The sequence below is a fragment of the Octodon degus genome, unplaced genomic scaffold (genome assembly GCF_000260255.1).
Source record: "Octodon degus isolate 3935 unplaced genomic scaffold, OctDeg1.0 scaffold00039, whole genome shotgun sequence".
Classification (NCBI taxonomy): domain Eukaryota; kingdom Metazoa; phylum Chordata; class Mammalia; order Rodentia; family Octodontidae; genus Octodon; species Octodon degus.
The window spans coordinates 2,155,429-2,175,508 of NW_004524615.1; the positions used below are offsets into that span (position 1 = coordinate 2,155,429).

At 56.6% G+C, this 20,080-nt stretch overlaps 1 protein-coding gene across 1 annotated transcript in view; it reads right to left on the reverse strand.

Moving 5' to 3' along the window:
• Positions 1–20,080, reverse strand: part of Col4a2 (collagen type IV alpha 2 chain) — a 115,877-nt gene that overhangs the window by 20,913 nt on the left and 74,884 nt on the right. The window contains exons 7-22 of the mRNA XM_023715213.1: positions 19,070–19,186; positions 17,440–17,511; positions 17,101–17,136; positions 16,934–16,996; positions 15,287–15,322; positions 12,859–12,900; positions 11,886–11,978; positions 10,393–10,428; positions 9,908–9,958; positions 9,182–9,226; positions 5,959–6,012; positions 5,637–5,703; positions 4,157–4,267; positions 3,762–3,911; positions 1,027–1,119; positions 497–651 (exon numbers count right to left, since the gene is read on the reverse strand). Of these exons, the coding sequence (XP_023570981.1) occupies positions 497–651; positions 1,027–1,119; positions 3,762–3,911; positions 4,157–4,267; positions 5,637–5,703; positions 5,959–6,012; positions 9,182–9,226; positions 9,908–9,958; positions 10,393–10,428; positions 11,886–11,978; positions 12,859–12,900; positions 15,287–15,322; positions 16,934–16,996; positions 17,101–17,136; positions 17,440–17,511; positions 19,070–19,186 (1,221 nt within the window). The remainder of the gene's footprint in view (positions 1–496; positions 652–1,026; positions 1,120–3,761; positions 3,912–4,156; positions 4,268–5,636; positions 5,704–5,958; positions 6,013–9,181; positions 9,227–9,907; positions 9,959–10,392; positions 10,429–11,885; positions 11,979–12,858; positions 12,901–15,286; positions 15,323–16,933; positions 16,997–17,100; positions 17,137–17,439; positions 17,512–19,069; positions 19,187–20,080) is intronic.

Sequence of the window (20,080 nt, forward strand, 5' to 3'; positions counted from 1 at the left end):
TAGCCCTCAGCATCGCATCTCCTCAGCGTGCCCGTAGGGCCTGCTACGGTGTGTGCTAGCCAGCCATGTGGACACTGTGGGTCATCTGTGCTGCCCGACTCACTCTACAGGCTGTGGACCTGGCTGGTGGCTCTCTCGGGGTCATACATGGAAGTGGCATGTCTGGGGGTGCTGCTAACCCGGCCTAACTTGCTGAGGATGTGCGAGGCTGGCTCTCTCGCACACTGGCTGCACCCCTAAAGAGCTGTACCCAGAGCTCCTTTTCATTTTTATTTTGAGACAGGGTCTTGCTAAGGTGACAAGTTGACCAGATTGGGCTGGAGTTTGCACTCCTCCTGCCTGTGTCTCCCAGAGTGCTGGGATCACAGAGCCCCAACGCCGGTGACTTCCGGAAATGATGTCAGTGAACTGTGCCCCTGCCTGGCTGGCCGGAAGCCCATAGAGCCTCGGCCTGGGAGCTACCAAAGATGACCATGAGGGGGCGCTGTTCTCTCACCTTGAACCCTGGGAACCCAGGGATGCCATGCTGGCCAGGGTCTCCCGGCTCCCCTTTTCTGCCTGGCTCCCCATTGGCACCTGGGAAACCCTTGAGTCCTGGCAGCCCCGGAATGAACTGATCGCCTCCGGCACATCTGCAGTCTCCAGCATCACCTGCAGGGTGTGAGAGGGCACATCGCACTGGTTAGATATGGGCTTGGTGCGCACACAGGTGAGGTCTTGCCAGGTAGCTGGGCTGGCCTCCAGCCCGCAGCCATCCTCCTGCCTCAGCTTCCTGAGTGTGCGCCAGTTCACCTTACTCAATATTTTTGCGTAACATTTGTGTTTTTTTTACTCAACATTTGTGTTTTGACCGTGGCTTGTCTGTCCGTGGGGTCAGGTATGGAATATCTTGTGCTGGCGGCTCAAGTTGACACTCAGAAAGCTGGGGGTTTCAGCTTAGGGCCGCTGAGTGGGATCTGACACAGGCCAGGGGCGTAAGAACCCTCCGGAGGCCGAGTGGTGCGCCCCACCCCCGAGACTCCTCACCTTTCCATCCCTTCTGCCCTCGCAACCCCGGGAAACCGGAATGTCCCGGGTAGCCCCGGCTCCCTGGTGCTCCTTTCAGGCCGAACAGGAAACCTGTGGAAAACCCGACAGCAGAGGTCAGAGCTCAGCACGCGTCCCCTGTGACCCAGAAGATCCCGGAGACCTGCGCAGTGCTGGTATCGAGACCCCCAGGGCTGGAAAGAAACGTAAGCCTGCGAATGTACACTTCGTTTGTGTACAGATGAAACCCATTCCTCAGATTCTGGGCTCAGGAAAGGCGGACGGAACCATGTAGCGTGGGCTCCAGGTGACCATGATTTCAGTAGCAGGCACGCCCCCTGCACCCGTCCTGACTCTACAGAGGGGCACTGTGTGCTTCATACAGCTTCTTCTCTCTCCCCCCTACACACACGCACGCACGCACGCACGCACGCACACGCGTCAAGGATCTGGTTCTCCAGAGACACTGGCCACAGCGCTGTCATCCTTGCAGCCCACTCCAGGTGCGGGCTAAGTCCTCTGCGCTAAGGCAGCCAGCCTGCGGGGAACAGTGCCACCTAGTGGTAGCCACCGGGATTGCATCTCCAGAGTGCAGGCCAGCAGGGCAGACCCAGCAGGAGCTGAGTTCCTGCGAGAGAATAAACCCTGCATGCAAACCGGGTGTGGGCGGCGGTGCGGACTACCATGTGGACTACGTGGCACTGAGGACAGGATGCAGCCACGTGGGGACGGTAAGGGGATGCAGCCACGTGGGGACGGTGGCCAACAGCCGATCTGTGGACAGTGAGAGAGATGGACCAGGACAGGAAGGTTTCTGTCCACCTTCTCGGAAAGTGGAACACGGGCCGCCTCACACCCCTGGGTTCCACTACACTGCGTCACACCCAGGCGGTGAAGTCCTTGAGTTGTCCTAGCTCTTTTATTTCCTGTAATTCATTCATTACTGAAAACAGAGGGGTCGTGCCTCTGGGTCCTCAACTCGACCCTTGCAAGAGCCCAAGACTGGACGAAACAAGCAGCACCCGCACTCGGGCGGGCCCTGGGACTCCGGGGAAAGCAAAGAGCTCCACAGGAGGAGGGCTGGGTGTCACTGGGCTGAAAGACTACAAGCTGCAGAACAGGATGAAATGTAGAGAAGAATCCGACAATTCCTTTCCAGGAAAAGGCTGAGCAAAGGCGCTCAAGATTGTGGAGACTGAATTAGGACAGAACACAAACATTTTCAATGCACCACCGAGGTGCATTCCTTGCCGGGTGTGGTCGCCCACGCCTGTAGTCCCAGCACCCACCGGGGAGGCTGAGGTAGGAGGGTTGCTGTGAGTTTCAGACCAGCCTGGGCTAGAAAGTGAGCTCAAGTCTAGTCTGAACTGCATAGTGAGATCCTGTCTCCAACAGAAAAAAGAAAAGAAAGGAATAAGAAAAGAAAAAAAAAAAAAAAAAAGAAAGAAGAAAAAAAGGTTGGCTGCCTTAAATTTTTTTTTTAAAAAGGAATTTATTTGCCATAGGGTCTTACTACGCAGATCCGACTCATAGTGATCCATGTACTAATACAGTGCTGGGATTACAGGTGTGCACCACCATGCCTGGTTTTGGGGGCCGGCTCGGCATGCTTGGGGTTTCAGGGATTGAACCCAGCTTCTTGCACTGTCAGGCAGGTGCTTAGCCCACCGAGCCCTCTCCCCAGCCCTTGGCTGTCTTTTGCACAAGCTTCACTCTCGTGGGTGTAAGAGAAATGCAAGTGTATCCATGTGTCCCCGAGAGTTTGCCTTGCATGCTTTACAAATTAATGGCTAATAAATTCTGAGAGCATTTCATCCTTTTTATAAATTCGCTCACAGGTCTGTCACACAGACTAGAAATCAGTTACACTGTCTGCAGCTGACTGTGCTGGTAAATCACAGATTTACCAAGCAAGGTTCCTAAGTCAGGGTGGGTGTGTTTCTGTCACTACCGAGCGGAGCTCTGTTGCAGGGCCATCGGTGCACTCCGTCTCCTGCCATGTTTCGCCTTTCACTGTGAACACATGTTCTGTTCTGGAAAGGAGATCAGTGGACACTACCTGGCAGGACGATGCCCTGTAGACTTGGCTGTCACTAACCTCGGCATGTATGACCTCCAGTGGGGCAGAACGCAAAGGCAGCGCTGCCCACGCTGCTGGGCAGATTCGCGTCACACCAGAAGCTTTTCAGGGGAATGTGGGTCGCGGCCTTTCTAGTTGCAAGACAGTAGAGAAAGCAGAACTGCGGCAGGTCAGAACTTGGCCGCATGAACTAGATACAGAGAGGTGACCGATGACTGTTTTCAAGGAAGAAGGTGTATGGCGACAGAATTCTCACACCTGCGACGCTTTCCCACCCAGAGATGGCAAGAAGTAACCTCCAAAAAGCAGCTAAGTTTAAAACTTGGAGGCTTCAATCCCAACTTGAACTGAAACCCAACACCATCCACTTCTGAATACGGTGTCTTCTGCCGCAGCAAGCGAGAGGTCACAGGCGCGGTCCAGAGTGCAGAACTAATTACTCTGAAGGAAGAGGCCACACCGCAGCGGTGCAGGGTCTGATCCCCGAGCCTTCCATCCACCTTGCTCAAGGACTGAGATGTTCTCATGGAGGATTTCATGAGAAATCCTCCAAGCTGGGGTGCACGCACTTCCGCCCCCTCCACAGGGCCACCCCAAAAAGGCGGGCCACCATCCCAGGGGAAACGCAGCTTCCACACCTCTGCCGCTCACTCACCATCTGGTCCTGGTGGGCCAGGAGGCCCTGGGCGACCTGGCAGGCCCGGCCTCCCATCAGCTCCCTTGGGCCCCGGCACGGGCGCGATGATGCCCGGGTCTCCGGTGAAGCCTTTGGGTCCCATCTCGCCGGTCAGGCCTCTCCTGTCACCTGAAAGCCAGTGTGATCACAGCGCCTCGTCTTTGCAGGACTGCAGCCACGGAGGTGAGGCCCCGTAGGGCCAGGGTCCAGGCTGGCCAGCACCTCCAGGCCACACGGCATCACCACCCACTTTGGTCCTAGGCACCCCCAGCACCCCACCAAATAAGCCTGCTCTCCTCCCTGCCATTCAGGGCTGGGGTTGGGGGCACCAGCGCAGCAGGGAAGCCCTGCCTATGCCATATGTGGGACATTACCGCGGTCTCCGGCGGGCAGGCCGGGAGGGCCTGGTAGGCCGGGCTCTCCGGGCTCGCCCCTGCTTCCTGGCTCTCCATAAGTCCCCTGGAATCCTGGGTCACCTCTGACACCTGGAACACAGACACACCCGGTGGCAGGGTGAGCGCTGCATGCCTGGCCTGGGCGTGGGAGCCGCTCACGTGGGACCCCTTCCCTAACACAGCCCTGCCAGGGGCCACTCATGAGGCATAGGACACCTGGGAAAGCAACTCAGCCACATTTCCGCTCAGCGGCAGACAGTGGCGGTCAGCAGTGAAGAGGGCGAGAGGGCGGGGGCATACCCACAGCCAGGACAATGTGGCTTATTTAAAGTTTTTTCTTCTTTCTTTTGCCAGGCGTGGTGGTGCACACCTGTGGTCCCAGCACTGAGGCTGCGGCGGGAGGACTGCTGTGAGCTCCAGGCCGGCCTGGGCTACATAAGCAAGTTCAAGGCAGCCTGCACTACACAGAGACCCTGTCTCAAAACAACCAGACCAAACCAAAATAAACACCAAAAAGATAAAAATGTTTCTGCTTTTGTTTTTGAGAGGCTCTCACTCTGTAGTCCAGGGTGGCCTCAAAATCATGGCAATCCTCCTGTCTTGGCAGGATGGCTGGGGTGCGCCTCCCCCATGGCTACAGATGCACAGAGAGGCCACCTGCCCCCACTTGGTGCCAGGGACGGAGTGCAGTGGGAAGGAGCACCCTGACGAATGGACCCTGGGCCCTCTCTCTGGGACATTTTTAGAAAACATCATTTATTTATTTATTCATTCATTTATTTAGTATAGGGTCTCGCTACACAGCTCAGACTTAGAGTGATGCTCCTGTCTCAGCCTCCCCAGGGCTGGGATTATAGGCATGAACCACCATGCCCAGTTTTGGTGGCTGGCACAGCATGTGGTACTGGGGATTGAACCCTTGTCCTTGCACTTGCCAAGCAGGTGCTTAGACCACTGAGCTATCTCCTCAGCCCTCTGGAACATTTTTGAGAATGGTATAAGATACATCACCAACATTAATTTCAAAATCATGTGCTTAAAGCCTCAAAGGGATTACTTCCACTTGACCAAGGGCACTGATCCTAAGCAGGGGAAGCCGGTCTGTTCACCCCTTCTAGCAGCTTCAGGTATGGGGTGTGGGGGGTCTTGTGGCTGAGGAGACACCCCAGGGCCTCTGCCAGGCTGGGGTAGGTTGGGATCCTTAGTGACTTTCTCACCACCAGCATAAAGGAGGGCAGTGGGGGCATCTGGTGGGGCACAGCACTGTCCTGCAGACCCAGATGGTGGCCTCTTGTGCCTTTTCCAAACCACCAGGGCAGAGCGTCCCACCCTCTGTCCCAAAGCGCATGTTGGGGACACCTTAGGCTTGCTTTGTAAAACCTGCCCGGAAGCTCCCGCTCACTCCACAGCAGAAGTGAGCGTGTTTGCTGCTGTCTTTTGGGGAGCTGCCCCCACGAACCTTTGGCCAGGGCAGGATGAGGTGAGTAGGCTGGCGGGCCTGGGAGTCCGGGTTCACCTATTTCTCCCTGGAAGAGAGAGTGGAAGAGCGTGGGCCTGGCTGGGGCTTGGACTGTGAGCACACTTCCAAAGCAAGCTGGACACTGCCTCGGGCACGGCAGGCAGCTCTTCTGATGTCCCTCCCCTCCTGTGGCGGCGGAGCTGAAGGCCTTAGGCCCCCGCACTCCAGGCCCCCATGCACCCCAGGGTCCCCCTTAGCACGCAGCTCCTCCCCACTAGGGAGGCAGGACACCACCAGAAGGGAAGAGGGCATCACACGGCACCTTTTGTCCTTGGGCTCCGTCGGGGCCTTGGTAGCCATCGTGGCCCCTGCTTCCCTGCAAGATAGATGCACACATGTCATGTTCATCTCAACAGACGGCCTCACAACGTGACCAGGCCCAGTTACTAAGCGTGGTAGTGAAATTAACAACAGTTCCTCAAAATCCCTGGCTGCCCAGGGTGCCCTGTTTTGTGTTGTAGAGTGAAATTTGCCTATTTATTTACTTATTTTGGCAGAACTGGGGATTGAACTCAGGCCCTTGTGCTTGCCAGGGAAGCGCTTATTCCACTGAGCCATCTCCCCGCCCCAAATTTGCCCTTTGCAGCTCCTTTGCTTAAGCCAGGAGCCCAAGCTCGAGCGTGGGCTCAGCGTGGTGGGGCTCATTTCCTCTCAGCTCGTAGTGGGCTCTTCTTCCTCTCCATCTTTGGTGTCTTTTTATTGTTCTTGCTTCTGTGATGGCTCTGCTGGTCCCCCTGCCTCTGGGGGCCGTCTGTTCCTGAATCAGGTCCAGAGTGACTCTTGAGGACCGCTGGCTTTCCCGAGCGTCACTCCAGGGTCTCATGCCACACCCAATGTGAGCACCCTGTTGAGTGACACGGGGCCCGGCACCAAGTGCAAGGCTGAAATCTTCCCCAAGATGGGTGTTGAAAATTTCAATTTAAACCAAATAACTGTTAGAGCCTCTTAACTGGTGATTATTTTCTTTTCCTTAAAAAAAAATCTCCCTAACCCACCAGTTGCTTGGCGGCCCCGCCCTGCTGTCCCTCTTGGGAAGGCCACGAGGGCGTGGCCCCCAGCTTGGTGCCTCTGTGGCCACTGCTGTGCTGTCAGCTCTGTGGCTCACTTAGCTAGGGGCTGTGGGAGCTGAGGGCCAGCGTGCGCGGCCTGTCTAGGCCTGCTGCGCTCTGGGGCTGCCTCGCATTCATGGCGGGGCAGGCAGGGCACTTGGAAGCAGCAGCTCAGTCTTTGAGCGGCAGAAACAAGCCAAGGTGGGCATCGCCAGCCAGAGGTGGAGACGGCTGCAGGGAGACGTGGCTCCGGGCAGCTTCCGGGCCATGCAGCTGTGGCCCACACAGTGGCCACGAGTGGGGTCAGGTGGGGTGGAACCCAGTGCCTTGAAGGAGGCCTCGCCTCAGGAAGCCCTGTGGCCTGCGAGGGGATGTGGGTTGGGTGCTGGGGACCCAGTGGGAGCCACGGCCACCACGCACGCCACCTGGTGAGGCTCTTCTGAGTGACCACTGGCCAGAGTCCTGTTGTCACTGCCTCGGTCCACGCATCAGAGGCCTGAGCAGCTCTGACCGCGCACACATTAGTGTGCCAACACCGGAGGGCGGGCGGCAGTGGTGGGGCTGTCATGTGTGCATCCTCCAGGGGATCCGGGCGCAGATGCACTTGAGAGTAACTCCAGGTACTAGGAGTGCGCTGGGAAGAGGGAAGTCACTTGGGGTGCCTGCCTTCTTCCAGCCCTAGGGAGCCCGAGGCCAGCCTGGGACACAGTAATTGCAGGGCCAGTGAGAACTACAGGCGAGACCCTTGCCTCAAGAACACAAAAGAAAAAAAAAAAAAAAAAAAAAGAGGGGAAATGATCTCTAATTTTTTTTTCTGAAAACTTTAAAATAGCCAAGCCCATAAGACCTTTCCCGACTCCCTCTCAGGAAAGGCTAGCACTAAGTGCAGCTCTGTAAGTCTGGGGGCAGGTTCACGGCTCAGCCCACCAGGCCAAGCCCACGGCTCCTCCACGTTCACTTGGCTGGCTGCTGAAACCTGGTTCTTCCCAACTCCTCCCAACTGCAGCCCCGGCATGAGGTGCCACCCTCGCACCCAGCTAGGGCGTCTGGTGCTGCAGCCAGTACTCTTGGCCTTTCACGGAGCTCTGGGCTCCAGCAGTATGGATCGCGGCAGCTCTGTGTGCGGGGTGCGGGCGGGCTCACGGTCAGGGCGAGTCAGCCAGTGCAGGCTGAGCAGGAGGCCTGCAGCAGCTCTTTAGATGCTCCAGGAGATGGGCGGATGGCTCGGACACACGCTGGCTTTCACCCCTCTTCACCGGGTTTGCTTATCCTCCCATGTCAGCTGGGTGTTGACCTCTGGCCTCTGGCTGGGCACAGTGTGACCAGCTGTGCTGCCTTTGGGAAAGCCCCTGCCCAAAAAGGATGGCAGGGAACATGGGTGTCCTGAGGACAAGGCTGGCGTCGGGTCTGGGCCTGCTCCAGCGTCACAGCGCAGGGAGGAGCATAAGATTGGCATGTTTCCGGGAGCCAGGCAGGCAGGCAGGCTTACACGGTTAACAGTCCAGTCCAGGGCCCGGGGAGCACACAGCTGTGCCTCAGGCTGCTGGAGAGCGAAAGTGGCACGTGGGGGACAAGTGCCATCCCTGGAAGACCGGGCAGGAAGCCCGTGGGCTCAGAGCCCCGCCGCGGCCTGGCTCTCCTGCAGGGCCGGGGAGTCTACTCTGTCGGAAGGACCCACTCTTTGCATCTGCTGCCCCGCAGGGTAGAGATGCTGCCGCACGTGGTTGCGTGGGACCTGCTGTGCTGGCTGGAGGTGGATGCCCCTGGGGGTGCTGATGTGGTGTCCCTGTGGCTCTGAAGCTCACTGAAGGAAGATGCAGAGGGACGCGTAGAGCAGGAGCAGGGCAGAGTGTCACGAGCACACCACGTGCAGATCTGCCGCCGCACCCAGGGGCCAGAGGTGAGGATTCTGGACTCCGGTGAGAGTTCTAGCCCCGCGGGGGGAAAGGCTGAGTGGCCTTGGATTTGGGGCTGAGTCCCTGAATGCAGCAAATGTGAGCCAGACACAATGTCCCCTCCCCACTGAGACCCCCACTTGCACCAGCTCGCACCAGCTAGAGTTCAGTGCGCCTAGGTCCTGCCCAGACCCAGGGCGTCCATCCCCTCAAATTCTGTTCTAGAAAAGCTCAAGATCTGCCTGCAGAACAGCATGAGAATTATTAACTGGGCTAATGCTGCACATAAACAAAGTGTCAATAAGCATGCTAATCTGTAACAAATATAGGTGGAAACCTTGTCACCAGCTGAGAGCTCCCTAAGAGTGACCCCAGTGATAGCCACAAAGAAGGTGGCCTGGCAGGGCATGGGGGCGACTGGGGAGAGCTTCTCATGCCCCTGTGGGTGGAGAAGAGTCACATGCTTTTTTCAAGGACACGCTCTGCCCCTGGACACCAAAGCCCGAGGTCCCCACCTGGCTCAGAGTCTTGCAGCACTCACCTTCTGCCCTGGGAGTCCCTTCTCGCCATCTAAGCCTGGAGGGCCCTGTTGGAACAGAAGACAGAAGGCTAACAGCTCAGACATGCAGCAGGCCTCTCCAGAGGGAAGAGCAGAGCCCTGCAGTGGGTATGACTGTCACATGGTCACCAGGAGCCCTCGGTATCCTCCTGCTGGCCCTGGGGAGTGCACAGCACCCTGGGGCTATGCCTGGCCAGAGCTGAGAGCAGGGGGTGCTGGGGGCACCTGGCCCTTGGGGTTGAGCCCCTCGTCCAGGGCCAATGTTGCTGGATTGGGGCAGCCACTTCAGGTTTTAGGGACCAGAGGCTGCCTGAGCCTGCAGGATAGGAACATGTTCTTCTCCAGGCAGAGGGGCACTGGCTGACAGCCTCAGTACCACAGATGGGGAGCCCGTGAGGTGTGTGGGCTAAGTAGACAAGGGGGTGGGCAGAGGACACCCACAGAGGGAGGCTGTATGCACGAGTGGGGTGGGGGCATTTCAGGGACAACAGGAAATTTTTGTCCTTTCTGTTTCATTTTGCTAGAGAAAAAGCTACTCTCATCAAAGAAATTCTATTTAAAAAGTAAAACCAAAGCAAACAGCCACATGGTTATAAAGTGATTAAGACACACTATGCATGTGGACAGTTTCCCAGGATGAGTGTAATTACCACGTATTGCAAACATATGCTCTCAAAGTGGGACCAGCGCACACGGTGCTTGGCTTACCCGCGTTCCAGGGAAGCCCACGATCCCTTCTTCACCCTTATACGAGATGCCCTAGGAGAGAGGAGAGGGCGTGAGCGCCACCAGTCCTGCAGCCCACACTCCGGCCTGCCTGGCCAGCCTGGCCAGCCTCTACGGTGACCCCATTCGGAAGGTGCCTTGATGCGGATGCCATAGGTCACTGTCACGGGGTAAGAGACACCGACGGACAGCTGGGCAGTGCAGCAGGCTGGGGGGACGAGCTTGAGGGGTGGAGAGGCTCGCTGTGCCCAGCCGCCATCAGGCACCCTGCACCACGGGGACTTTCTAACACCAGGAAGGGTTGAGCGTGACTAACAGCCAAGGCTGCAGGAGCCCTTCCTTGCTCAGATGGAGGGTGGGGGTGGGGTGGGGCTTGGGGTGGGGGTGGGGCTGGGCCAGGAGGACCCCTAGCACGAGCCACGCTCCCCAGAGCGGGCTGGCGGTGTAGAGGTGTCTCAGCAACTCACTGTCATTCCGGGTTCACCCTGGCTGCCCTTTTCACCCTGTGAAGAACAGGAGAGAAGAAAAGCTGGTTACTTCCAGAGCGGCACTACCTGCACCTCAGCCAGGTGAGCGCTGAGATGCAGAAAGTGTTTACTAAGAGTGTAAGAAACCTTTCAATAAGTTAACTGGGCAACCTGCTCAGGGCCCTTCTTGGACAGAAGCTTTCTTTCCCCCAGTAAATATTCTGCTCTTAAAAATAAATAAATTAATTAACTGCAGCCAATGATTCCTAAATTTTGCACCTTCAAAATCAGAATAAAAAACCCTGATTATTTCTTCTAGGTTTTCACAAGATGAACTAAGTCCTGTTTCAGGGGTTGGGGAGGGGCGTGTGCTAGATCAGCCTCTTGCCTGTGCCCCTTCCTTCCTCTCATGGGTCTGTCCAGGGTGAAAGTCCTTTCACCTTCGTGTATGCCACGGTCTTTGCGGCTCATGGGGAAGGACAGGCAGAGGAGAGCCCCTGACGACAACAAGCATCCAGCACAGCGCACGCCTGGAGAGCTTCTATGAGGAAAGACGCGCGGGCCCTGCGCAGACCCCGGCCAGAGGCTCCCTCCGCTGCTTCTCCCCTGGCTAGGGGGCTAGGACAACCGCCGGCTTCCTGTGATCTGCGCCTGCACCTGCAGGCTGCCAGGGACATCTCCTTGGTGGCGGGAGGGGACCCTGGCATGCAGCGGTCCCCTGGCCGCTTGCCCTGGCCCCAGACAGAGGCCCCACGGCCACCTTGGAGACCACACCTGTCTCCTGGATCAAGGGAACCTGTTGGTGTTCTCTCAGCTCGGGCCACGGTGCTGGGTTCTCCTCTACTGAGAAAATGAGCCTCCGTGCTTTTGCGCTGCGTGTGCCATCGTACACCGCCTCCGCGGTCTGCTCCCGGCTCTGCGCTTATGCGACCAGCTCCATTTGACCCCAAGGGATGCAGGGGGCCAGAAAGGGGCGCTCTGTCTGAGCCAGCTGACAGGACAGCGTCCCCACAGCAGGGACAGTGGAATGTTAACTTCCACTGGGGGCCGGGGGTATGCGTTTAACCGCACAGAAGCAGAGGAGAAACAGTGGAAACCCACCTTGACCCGGGAAGCAAACAAAACCCTCAATCAGGTGATGTGCAGGAAGAAAGAAGAAAAGTGGGTTTCATTTTCTGAAGGCAGCAGTCTGCTTGGGTGGCCCCAAATCCTGGCTTCGAGTGATTGGCCCTATAACCTATGTCTACGTGGGAGACTCCATGGAAGGATAGATTTGAGTTCATCACGATTGTGTACATAAGTGCGTGAACCACTGAAGCAATCTCACTGAATCTAGAACTATCTGGAAACATTCAGAACATTCCAGAAGGCTGGCTGTGTTTTATGTACAATTTGCCATTTTGTTGGTGGCATCTTTACCCCTTGGGATGTGATCATCAGGACAGAACCGAAGGGAGTTACCATGCCTTCTCCTTTCCTAGTGCCCTCCTTACCTTGTACGGGAGGATGGTTGAGCTCGTGGGCGCCACAATGGGGTGGGTGGTGTCCGAGGGAATCCCATTGGGTCCGGGCAGGCCCTGCTCACCCTGTGCGCGGTGCAGCAAAAGGAGTTGTTTTAAGTGGAAAAAAGCACGATCTCATGGTAGCCACATCTTGCGTGGGCACATCAACAGATGAATGGATGAAGAAAATAGGTTTGGTTTTTTTTTTTTTTTTTTTGCGGAACCGGGGATTGAACTCAGGCCCTTGTGCTTGCCAGGGAAGCGCTTATTCTACTGAGCCATCTCCCTGGCCCCAAGAAAATACTTTTTACACAGTGGAGTACTACCCTGCCAGAAAGAAGGATAAGACTGAATCCTCCAAGCTTGGGACCACAAGGTCAAGGGAAATTAACCAGAGACACAGCTTAAATATGGCGAGGTTTCTCTTAGGCGAGAACCCAAAGGTGAAATGAATTAAAAGTGAAATAAAGGAACAGGAAACAGAGACAGATCTTTTGCAAATGGGCAGTGGACTGGGAGGGAGGGAGGAGGTGTACAGTGGGTTTCAGTGCGCTATGCACACGCACGGATCCCTAGTGAGGGCTTGGGTGAGGACACTGCAAGTGTGCGTGCGTAAAAACAGAAATTAAGGGCTAGCTACTGAGAAGGGCGCACAACTCGAACAGCATCCCTGTCCCACCGCAAGACTATTTCAATTTTTTGCATATTAACACATGCGTACTGTAATAACTAACACGAAAGTCACCGTGAGGCAAAGTGATCGCCACAAAAGCGTCCCTATCCCCACATTCCCCAGTCATCGCTGGGAATCAACGTGGAGCCTGCAGCCCCTGCGACTGGGCCCCGCTCGCCCCTTCCGGGGCTGCACCGTCCAAGCCCCGCTCCCGCAGCCCCCTGGCCGTGGTAGAGCCCTGTCCCTGCGCCTGCCGCCTCCATGTGACTCACTCCACGGGGCTTTCTTTACCTTTTCACCCTTCTCTCCATAAAAACCAAGTCCTCGGTTGCCCTGGAAAGATAAACGGCTTTTGTGAGTTTTAAAAAGGATTGCAGTAAAATACACTTATATTTTTAGGAGAACGCGAGACCCAGACCTCCCTGTGAGTGCACGATCGGGGCCACGTGTGCACGGCGCGGGCGTGCCTCCCGGGCTGGGGGCTCCCAGCTGCGCCCGTCTGTCCGTCTGTCCGCCCCTGGGCCCCCCGGCCCGCTCAGAGCTCAGAGCGTTTCTCTCTCCTTTCGCTAAGCTCACCCTGGCTTCACGTGAGCATTTCCGCTCTTTTTGATGATTTCAGGGGTTAGAGTCAATCAGTGTAAAGGCTCCATCCAGCCTCTGCTCCTCCTCCAGCCCGGAGCGCGGCCGGCGCTGGTCCCCTGCGCACGGCGCTGCAAGGGCCACCTCCGGGCCGCGGCGTCCGCGAGCCCTCTCCGTCCAGGCGGGCCGGGGCGCTCCGAAGCCCGCGAGGCCCGCGAAGCCCTCGGCCTGCTGGCGCCGCCCAGCCGCGCGGAGGAAAAGCGAAGCCCTTAAGCGAGCGCGTTTGCTGCCGCTTGCCCGGCGCAGAGCGCAGCCCGCTAGGGAGGAGCCGCCGCCCACTCGCCCGCTCTGGAGCCAGCGGCGGCCCGCCAGGAAGTGAGCTGGTGGTGGGAGCGGTTCGGGCTGGCGGTGGCCTGGGGGGATGGGGTCGCCTTGCCGACTTCCGCTGCAGAGGGGAGCGGTCAGGCAGCCTCCGCCCGAACCCCGTTGTTGGGGGCTGCAGGCGCCGCCGAGGTGGTGGCCGAGGTGGTGGCCGAGGTGGTGGCCGAGGTGGTGGCCGCCGCCTATCCGCCTGGGTGGGGAGCCGGGCTCTGACTTCTGCTGCACTCGCGGTTTCTGCTCCACCCCGGGCTGGTCAAACCTTCCCCACAGGCTCGCTCGCCGTGGACATCTGTCTGGCTCCCCCGGGCCACTGTGAATGCCAGCTCTGTCCTTTAAGTTGACAGACCAGCTGCGTGGCACGCTTCCACCACACCAGAGCCACCCTGAGGCCGGGCTCCGCTCGGCTGCCGCCAGACCCCACTGCGTGCAGCTAAGACAGCGCCACCGCGTTCCGGGACCGAGCCGGCCGCATCCCGCCCACGAGCGGGAGATAGATGTCACTACCCTGTCACTACACTGTCACTACACTGATCGAGGCTGCTTGTTGTTTGTTGCTGTTTTGTTTTGAGACAGCTTCTCCCTGTGTAGTTCAGGCTGTTCTTGAACTGGAGATCCTCCTGCCTCGTGTGTGTGTGTGGAGACTACGGGTGTGTGACACCACACGCTCACTGAAGAGGTAACTTACGTCTTTCTTCTCTGCTTTTTTTTTTTTTTAATACTATGCATTATTATTTTTTTAAAATTTTATTTGTTTATTTATTTATTTTGTGTGTGTGTGGCCAGCTCAGCCCACCAGGGGGCGGGGCTGGCTGGCATGTGGTGCTGGGGGAGTGAACCACAGTCCCTGTGCTTTGCTTAGCTTAGCTTGTTCTAAGTAGGTGCTTTAGACCACTGAGCCATCTCACCAGCCCCTCTTCTCTGCTTTTTGCTTTTGAGTTTTGACAAAGTCTTGGTATGTACTTCAGACTGGCCTTGAACTCACTGTGTAGCACATGCTGGCCTTGAACTTGCAGCGGTCCTCCTGTCTCAGCCTCCTGAATGCTGGGATTACAGGTGTGCACCACCATGCCCTGCTTTTTTTTGTTTTTGTTTTGAAAATGCTGCTTTTCCAATTCAACTTTCTTTTTTTTATTTTTCATTTTATTGAGAAACAAATATGAATGAGACAGTTTCAAAGCTGATTAATAGGACAGTTTCAATAATCAGTACATTGTACATTGTTATCTTCTTAGTGGTTATCCATAGTACAAGAAGCAGGCAGGATATCCTGTCCAAACACTATTAGTACACTTCTTTCGTCTCATTGAATTAAGCAAAAGTAGCTGTATATCTATCCTAACTATTTTGTATATATAAATACAAAATGATCTTTCCTTTGTATCCCCTTTTTTGTTTAGTCCTGTCAGAGGTGGGTATTCTATTGGCATCTAAATACTACAGGTGCTTGAACAGCAAAACAATCTAACACTGTCTAGCAGTCTATAATCAATCCAACTTTCTGGGTGTGATTTTTTTAGATAGCAGCAGGCATGTGCAGTCAACAGTGGACACACAGTAAGTCACAGAACACCCACAACTATGGAATGGACCAGGAGTCAAAGACGTAGCCCTGGACCCAACCCAATGCAGTTGACCATTAAGTTTTAAAAACCTGGAAGCCTCTTCCTACAGTAATCTAAACAGTACACAACTGTCAGCTGAATCATCCTGGGATGAAAACACCCAGCCCAGCCCTCCCTACCCCGTCCCGGCAACTCACCGGCTGTCCTTTTGGCCCTGGAGGTCCGGGAGGCCCCTGCACAAATACAAAGGCATTTGAAGGCTGTCTTCTTTATCCCAGGTCCCCTGTACACCTGCTAGGTGCCCTGGGAAGCCACTTGTGCTGTCTTGCAGGGGTCTCCGCACCATCTCGGAGGGTGAGGAGCTGGGCAGGTCAGCACCTCCCAGCTGCCAGAGGCCCCGCTGGCTCTCTGGGCTTGCTGTTGTGTGTTTGGGCCTAGGACATCACCCGTGGCCTGCTGTGCCCCTGTGTGAGCCCCGCCTGTGGCCTTGGCTGTAGTTCCTAATTCCTCTGGGACCCTCAAGGCACCAGATCCTCACGGGAGACTTAATCTGTGGAGCAGCATTTTGGTACATGGCCGACACCAGCCAGTGGACAGTGGGGCCAAGGCTGTCAGATCAGCTACATAGCCTGCTTTGGGTTCCCTGTGCTGTACTGTTTATTTATTCAGTCTTTTCTGAGACAGGGTCATGCTATGCAGTTCAGGATAGCCTCGCCCTCACTCTGTAGCCCCGGCTGATCTCCAGCTTACACCGATCCTCTTGCCTCAGCCTCCCAAGTGCTGGGATTATAGGCCTGCACCACTATGCCCTGCAATGAGGTGTCTTTTTTTTTTTTTTTTTTTTTTTCGGTACCAGGGATGGAACTCCAGACCCTGTGCTTGCCAAGTAAGCACTTATTCTACTGAGCTATCTCCCCCGGGCTGAGGTGTGGTTTTTAGAGTAAAAACTGCAAGTCACGAGGCCTGTGAAGCAGGAGGCAGCCCGTGACAAGGCACTGTAAAGAGCTGAGGACATCACTGTGCCTCCTGCCTGGGTGACTCCTTGCAAAATGGTTTCACAGCACTGAGGAAATTTGCTTTGTGAAAACAAATAGATTTTTTGTCGTAGTCTGAAGGAGGTGGTGTGCACTCGCCAAATGTGAGGACTCAGGTCCCTGAGCAGACGCCGCCCGCTCCTCAGGCTCTGTGGGGCTGGGGCTTACAGCCTCCTGGATGCCTGTCCTGGTCTGGGGTTCCCTTGCTTCTGGCCAGAACCTCCCCTGTCTCACTGTGGAGCACTGAGAAGCAGGGTCTGCAGCCTCCTCTCCGTGGCTTGGGTTGGGACTCCTCTCCTGTCCCCTCCAGCAGCCCACCTTCCCCAGCAACCCCCACCCTCCGCCCAGGACCTTGTGTTCATGCAGGAGGAGGGGTGTGGGAAGCCTCCACAGGGGTTCAGGGCCCAGTCTCTTGTGAGCCCCTGCAGCCGTGGTGCCTGGGTGTGACACTGCCTGCCCTGGTGGCCGTGGCCTGTGATCCCTTCACCGCCCTGGCCATGGCCTGGGCTCAGTGGTCCTCCCACGCAAGGTCCTGCACGGAAGAGCCCAAGTCCTTCTCATGACTGTGGGACTGCGTGCTCTGCCCAGGGTGACAGGCCTTTGTCACATGGCTAGGTCCAGGTCCAGGTGAGTGCACCAGTGCCTGGGAAGCCAGGGTCTAGAGCCCAGATCACTATGAGGTGGCCCCCGCCCTCCCCTAAGCCTTAGCAGGAGCAGCGTGCGTGGAGAGAGGCCTGCTCATCACACAGGCCCCTGGGCCCCAGGCCTGCTGCTCTGCAATGACCTGGGCCAAAGGCGTGCGGTACTCACTGGTCTTCCCGGAGCTCCGACTGGACCCATCGGCCCCACGGGCCCAGGGCGGCCGGGAGGTCCCTGAGGACAGGAAATGAGACTGTGTTGAGGGGGAGGCGTCCTGAGCTCGAGGTTCCCAAGCTCGGAGCGTCTCCTTTGGCAGTTTCCAATCAAGTCCAACTCACCTGGAAGCCGACCAGCCCGGGCTCTCCAGTCTCGCCCTGGTGGAGAGGACAATGGTTCAGGGTTAGCACCTCCGAGAACCTGGAGACTTAGGTTCATTTTGCTGAGAGTTACAACGCCGCAGCCCATGGAGACTCAGCCTCCCTCAGGCGCCTTGGGGCCGGGTTGTCATGAGCCCAGGAGAGGGCGTGCCCCCCAGCAGGACTGAAAGCGTCCAGATGGGCGATTTCGGGTTATCCCCTCACTCCACGAACTCCTTGCCTTCCTCCCTAGCAGAGGGCGCACCTGGGTGACAGCCTCCACGGGGCTGCTTAGCTGTACCCCCACCTGCAGCCACCTACCCTGTATCTGTCACGTTCTTCTGGAGGTAGCGCATAAGGTTCACCTTTCTGTCCTTTGGGTCCTTGCGGCCCCTAAATTCGCAGGTATTTCATGAAATGAGAAACACAAGTGGGTCGGTTAGCAGTCAGCATAGCGTGGTGATTTGGATGATGGCAGCAGTCGCTGATGCCTGCTTGTTCTGTGGCCCTCGACATCGACCTCTACGCTCTGTTCCACGGGTGAGGCCTGACTGTACACTTAGCCAACAGCGTCTTTCCTCAGAGTTAGGATCAAGTGCGGTATGGGGTTTGCTATAGTTTCAAAAGCCTGAATGAAGCCTCCCAGAACTTGTCTCCCAGCGCATCGCGAGGTTCTTTTTCTCTGGAGTGACTCTAGGTGCTCTTTGGCATGAGCCCTAACCTAAAAGGCCCGCTGCAGGGAGAAAGTCGGCCCCTCTTTAAAACTGGAGCTGTGTTCAGGACAGATGGGACGCACACACTCATGTCTCTGCATGAATGTCTCTCAATACCTGCTTGTACTACCAACATTTTAAAGCAATGGATACAACTCTTGGCTGTGAAACAGAGCTTGGAATTGGTGAGCTGGTTGGAACGCAGCACCACACAGAAAAGAAACGGCCATGGAGAGGGAGGGCAGCTGGAGGCAGAGGGGGCCTACGGCTGGGGAAGTAAGTTCTCTGCAGGGTGGAGACAGGGAAGCCGCTGCTGGATTCCTCCCACCTTAGGCTGCTTTAAAAAAGAAAAGCCTTGGGCTGGCCAAATAGCTCAGCAGATTAAAGCACCTGCAAGCAGGCTCAGGGGCCGGGGGCTCGATCCCCAGGGCCTGCTGTGCCGGCCCCATCCCCAGGGTGCGCTGAGACTGGGCGTGGTGGTGCGGGCCTGTAATCCCAGCTCTTGGGAGGCTTTAAACAGGCGGATCATGAGTCCGATCAACTAGTGAGACCTTAAACATCCTGTAGACCCTTCCCTAAAATACAAAAGAAAAAAAAAAAAGAAAAAAAAAAAGAAAACTCTTACTAAGCTACTTTTTAGTAGAACCCTGAATTTGGGAGCTTTGCATAGCAAGAAGGCAGCAACATACGCAGAAATTTGTCAGGATTCTTTGCGAAGACCCTAAACAATGAAGCAGAGCGCAAAATCGCTAACTATATCAGAGTTCTCCCTTGGAAAAGTGAAGTCTCGTGGCGCTCCTGCCTCACAGTGCGCAGAGAGAGCGTGACTTCCCTGGAAGCTGCAGAGCGCTGGCCTGTCAGCAAAGCCGGGTCTACAGGACAGAGAGTGGGGGTCTCAACATGGAGGCCAGGAAAGGTTTCTCGGGAGAATTCAGAGAGGGCGATGTGGACCAAGCCCCAGACTGTACCTCACGTATAGGAAAGAGTGTGGCACCTCAACCCCAGGGCCAGGAGGCCGCGAGCGCTGTGGGGAGGCGGGAGGCTCTGCCCATCACAGCGAGAGGGGTCCCTGCAGATGCCCACGGCCAGGTATCTGCCTTGAGACGGTTCCCGGGACAGTGTCCTCCAGGGGCCCAGCCCGGGCATGGGGTGTGCAGGCTACAGCGGCTTCCTGCATTTGCCCCATGGGTGCCCACCTCTGCTCCAGCTCCCCAAACCCATCCTGCGCCCCGACTCACGGGTGTGCCGGGGAATCCCTCAGAGCCCGAGGGCCCCTGTGGGCCTGTGTCACCCCTGGTTCCATTGCAGCCATCATATCCAGGCCTTCCCCTGGGTCCACCTTGGCCTGGATGTCCCTGGGAAAGAGAAAAGCAGGTGAGGCTTGCAGCCCATACAGGTTGCCAGTGTGCGTGTAACTGCGCTGTACAACAATGTCTGTATTCCACGAGGCCACGGCCATGGCCACGCAAGAGGCCAGGGAAAGGACTTGGACAGAGCCGATGGAGGAGTGGAAGATGAGGCCAGAGGAGGCACAGAGAAGCCCAGGGCCGTCTGCCTGGCTCCTCGGGAAATCTGTGTTGCACAAGGCACGGGCAAGGGCAGCTCCTGGGTGTCTACAGAAGCTCCTGGGGCAGCAGCCATTCCCAGTTGTGCCCAGCCGACTTTCAGATGGTGAGCAGGAGACTGACAGCCCAGAACAGCCGAGCTGCACCCTGGGTGAAGTGCACTGCTTGGCCACGTGGGGCGCTGAGTCCCTCCCCTTGGGAAGAGCGCTCAGGGGTCTGAACCCAAGTAGAAAGTGCTGAGTCTGCGCCTTCAATTGTGCAATTTCTTTGAAGCTTTGGATTTCCTGATAATATATTGCAGAAAGATTTTCCAGAACAGTAAGATGTCTTTTAGATTTCCTTTGAGAATTCTGGAAAGTTTCAAGAGCAACGAATAAACCCTATACCCCGTGCCTCATGCCCTGGATGGTATTAAGAAATTCAAGGAGGAAAGTGGCGTTCTTCCTCGATTGGCACAGCTCCCTGCTTCAGAGGCTGAAGTCACTGCTTCAAAGTCAGGCGAGGGGCTCTGGGAGCCAGAGGGTTGCCCAGGGCCCGTTCACACATGGAACCGTGAGAGCGCCAGCCAGCGCTCAGCGGCCTTGGGAATACAGACACTGGGGCCTCTGGGTGGCTCTGTCCATTTCAGCCCGAAACTGCCTGCTCAAGGTCTGCGTTCTGACGCCTTTGCCTGAAACGTACCTC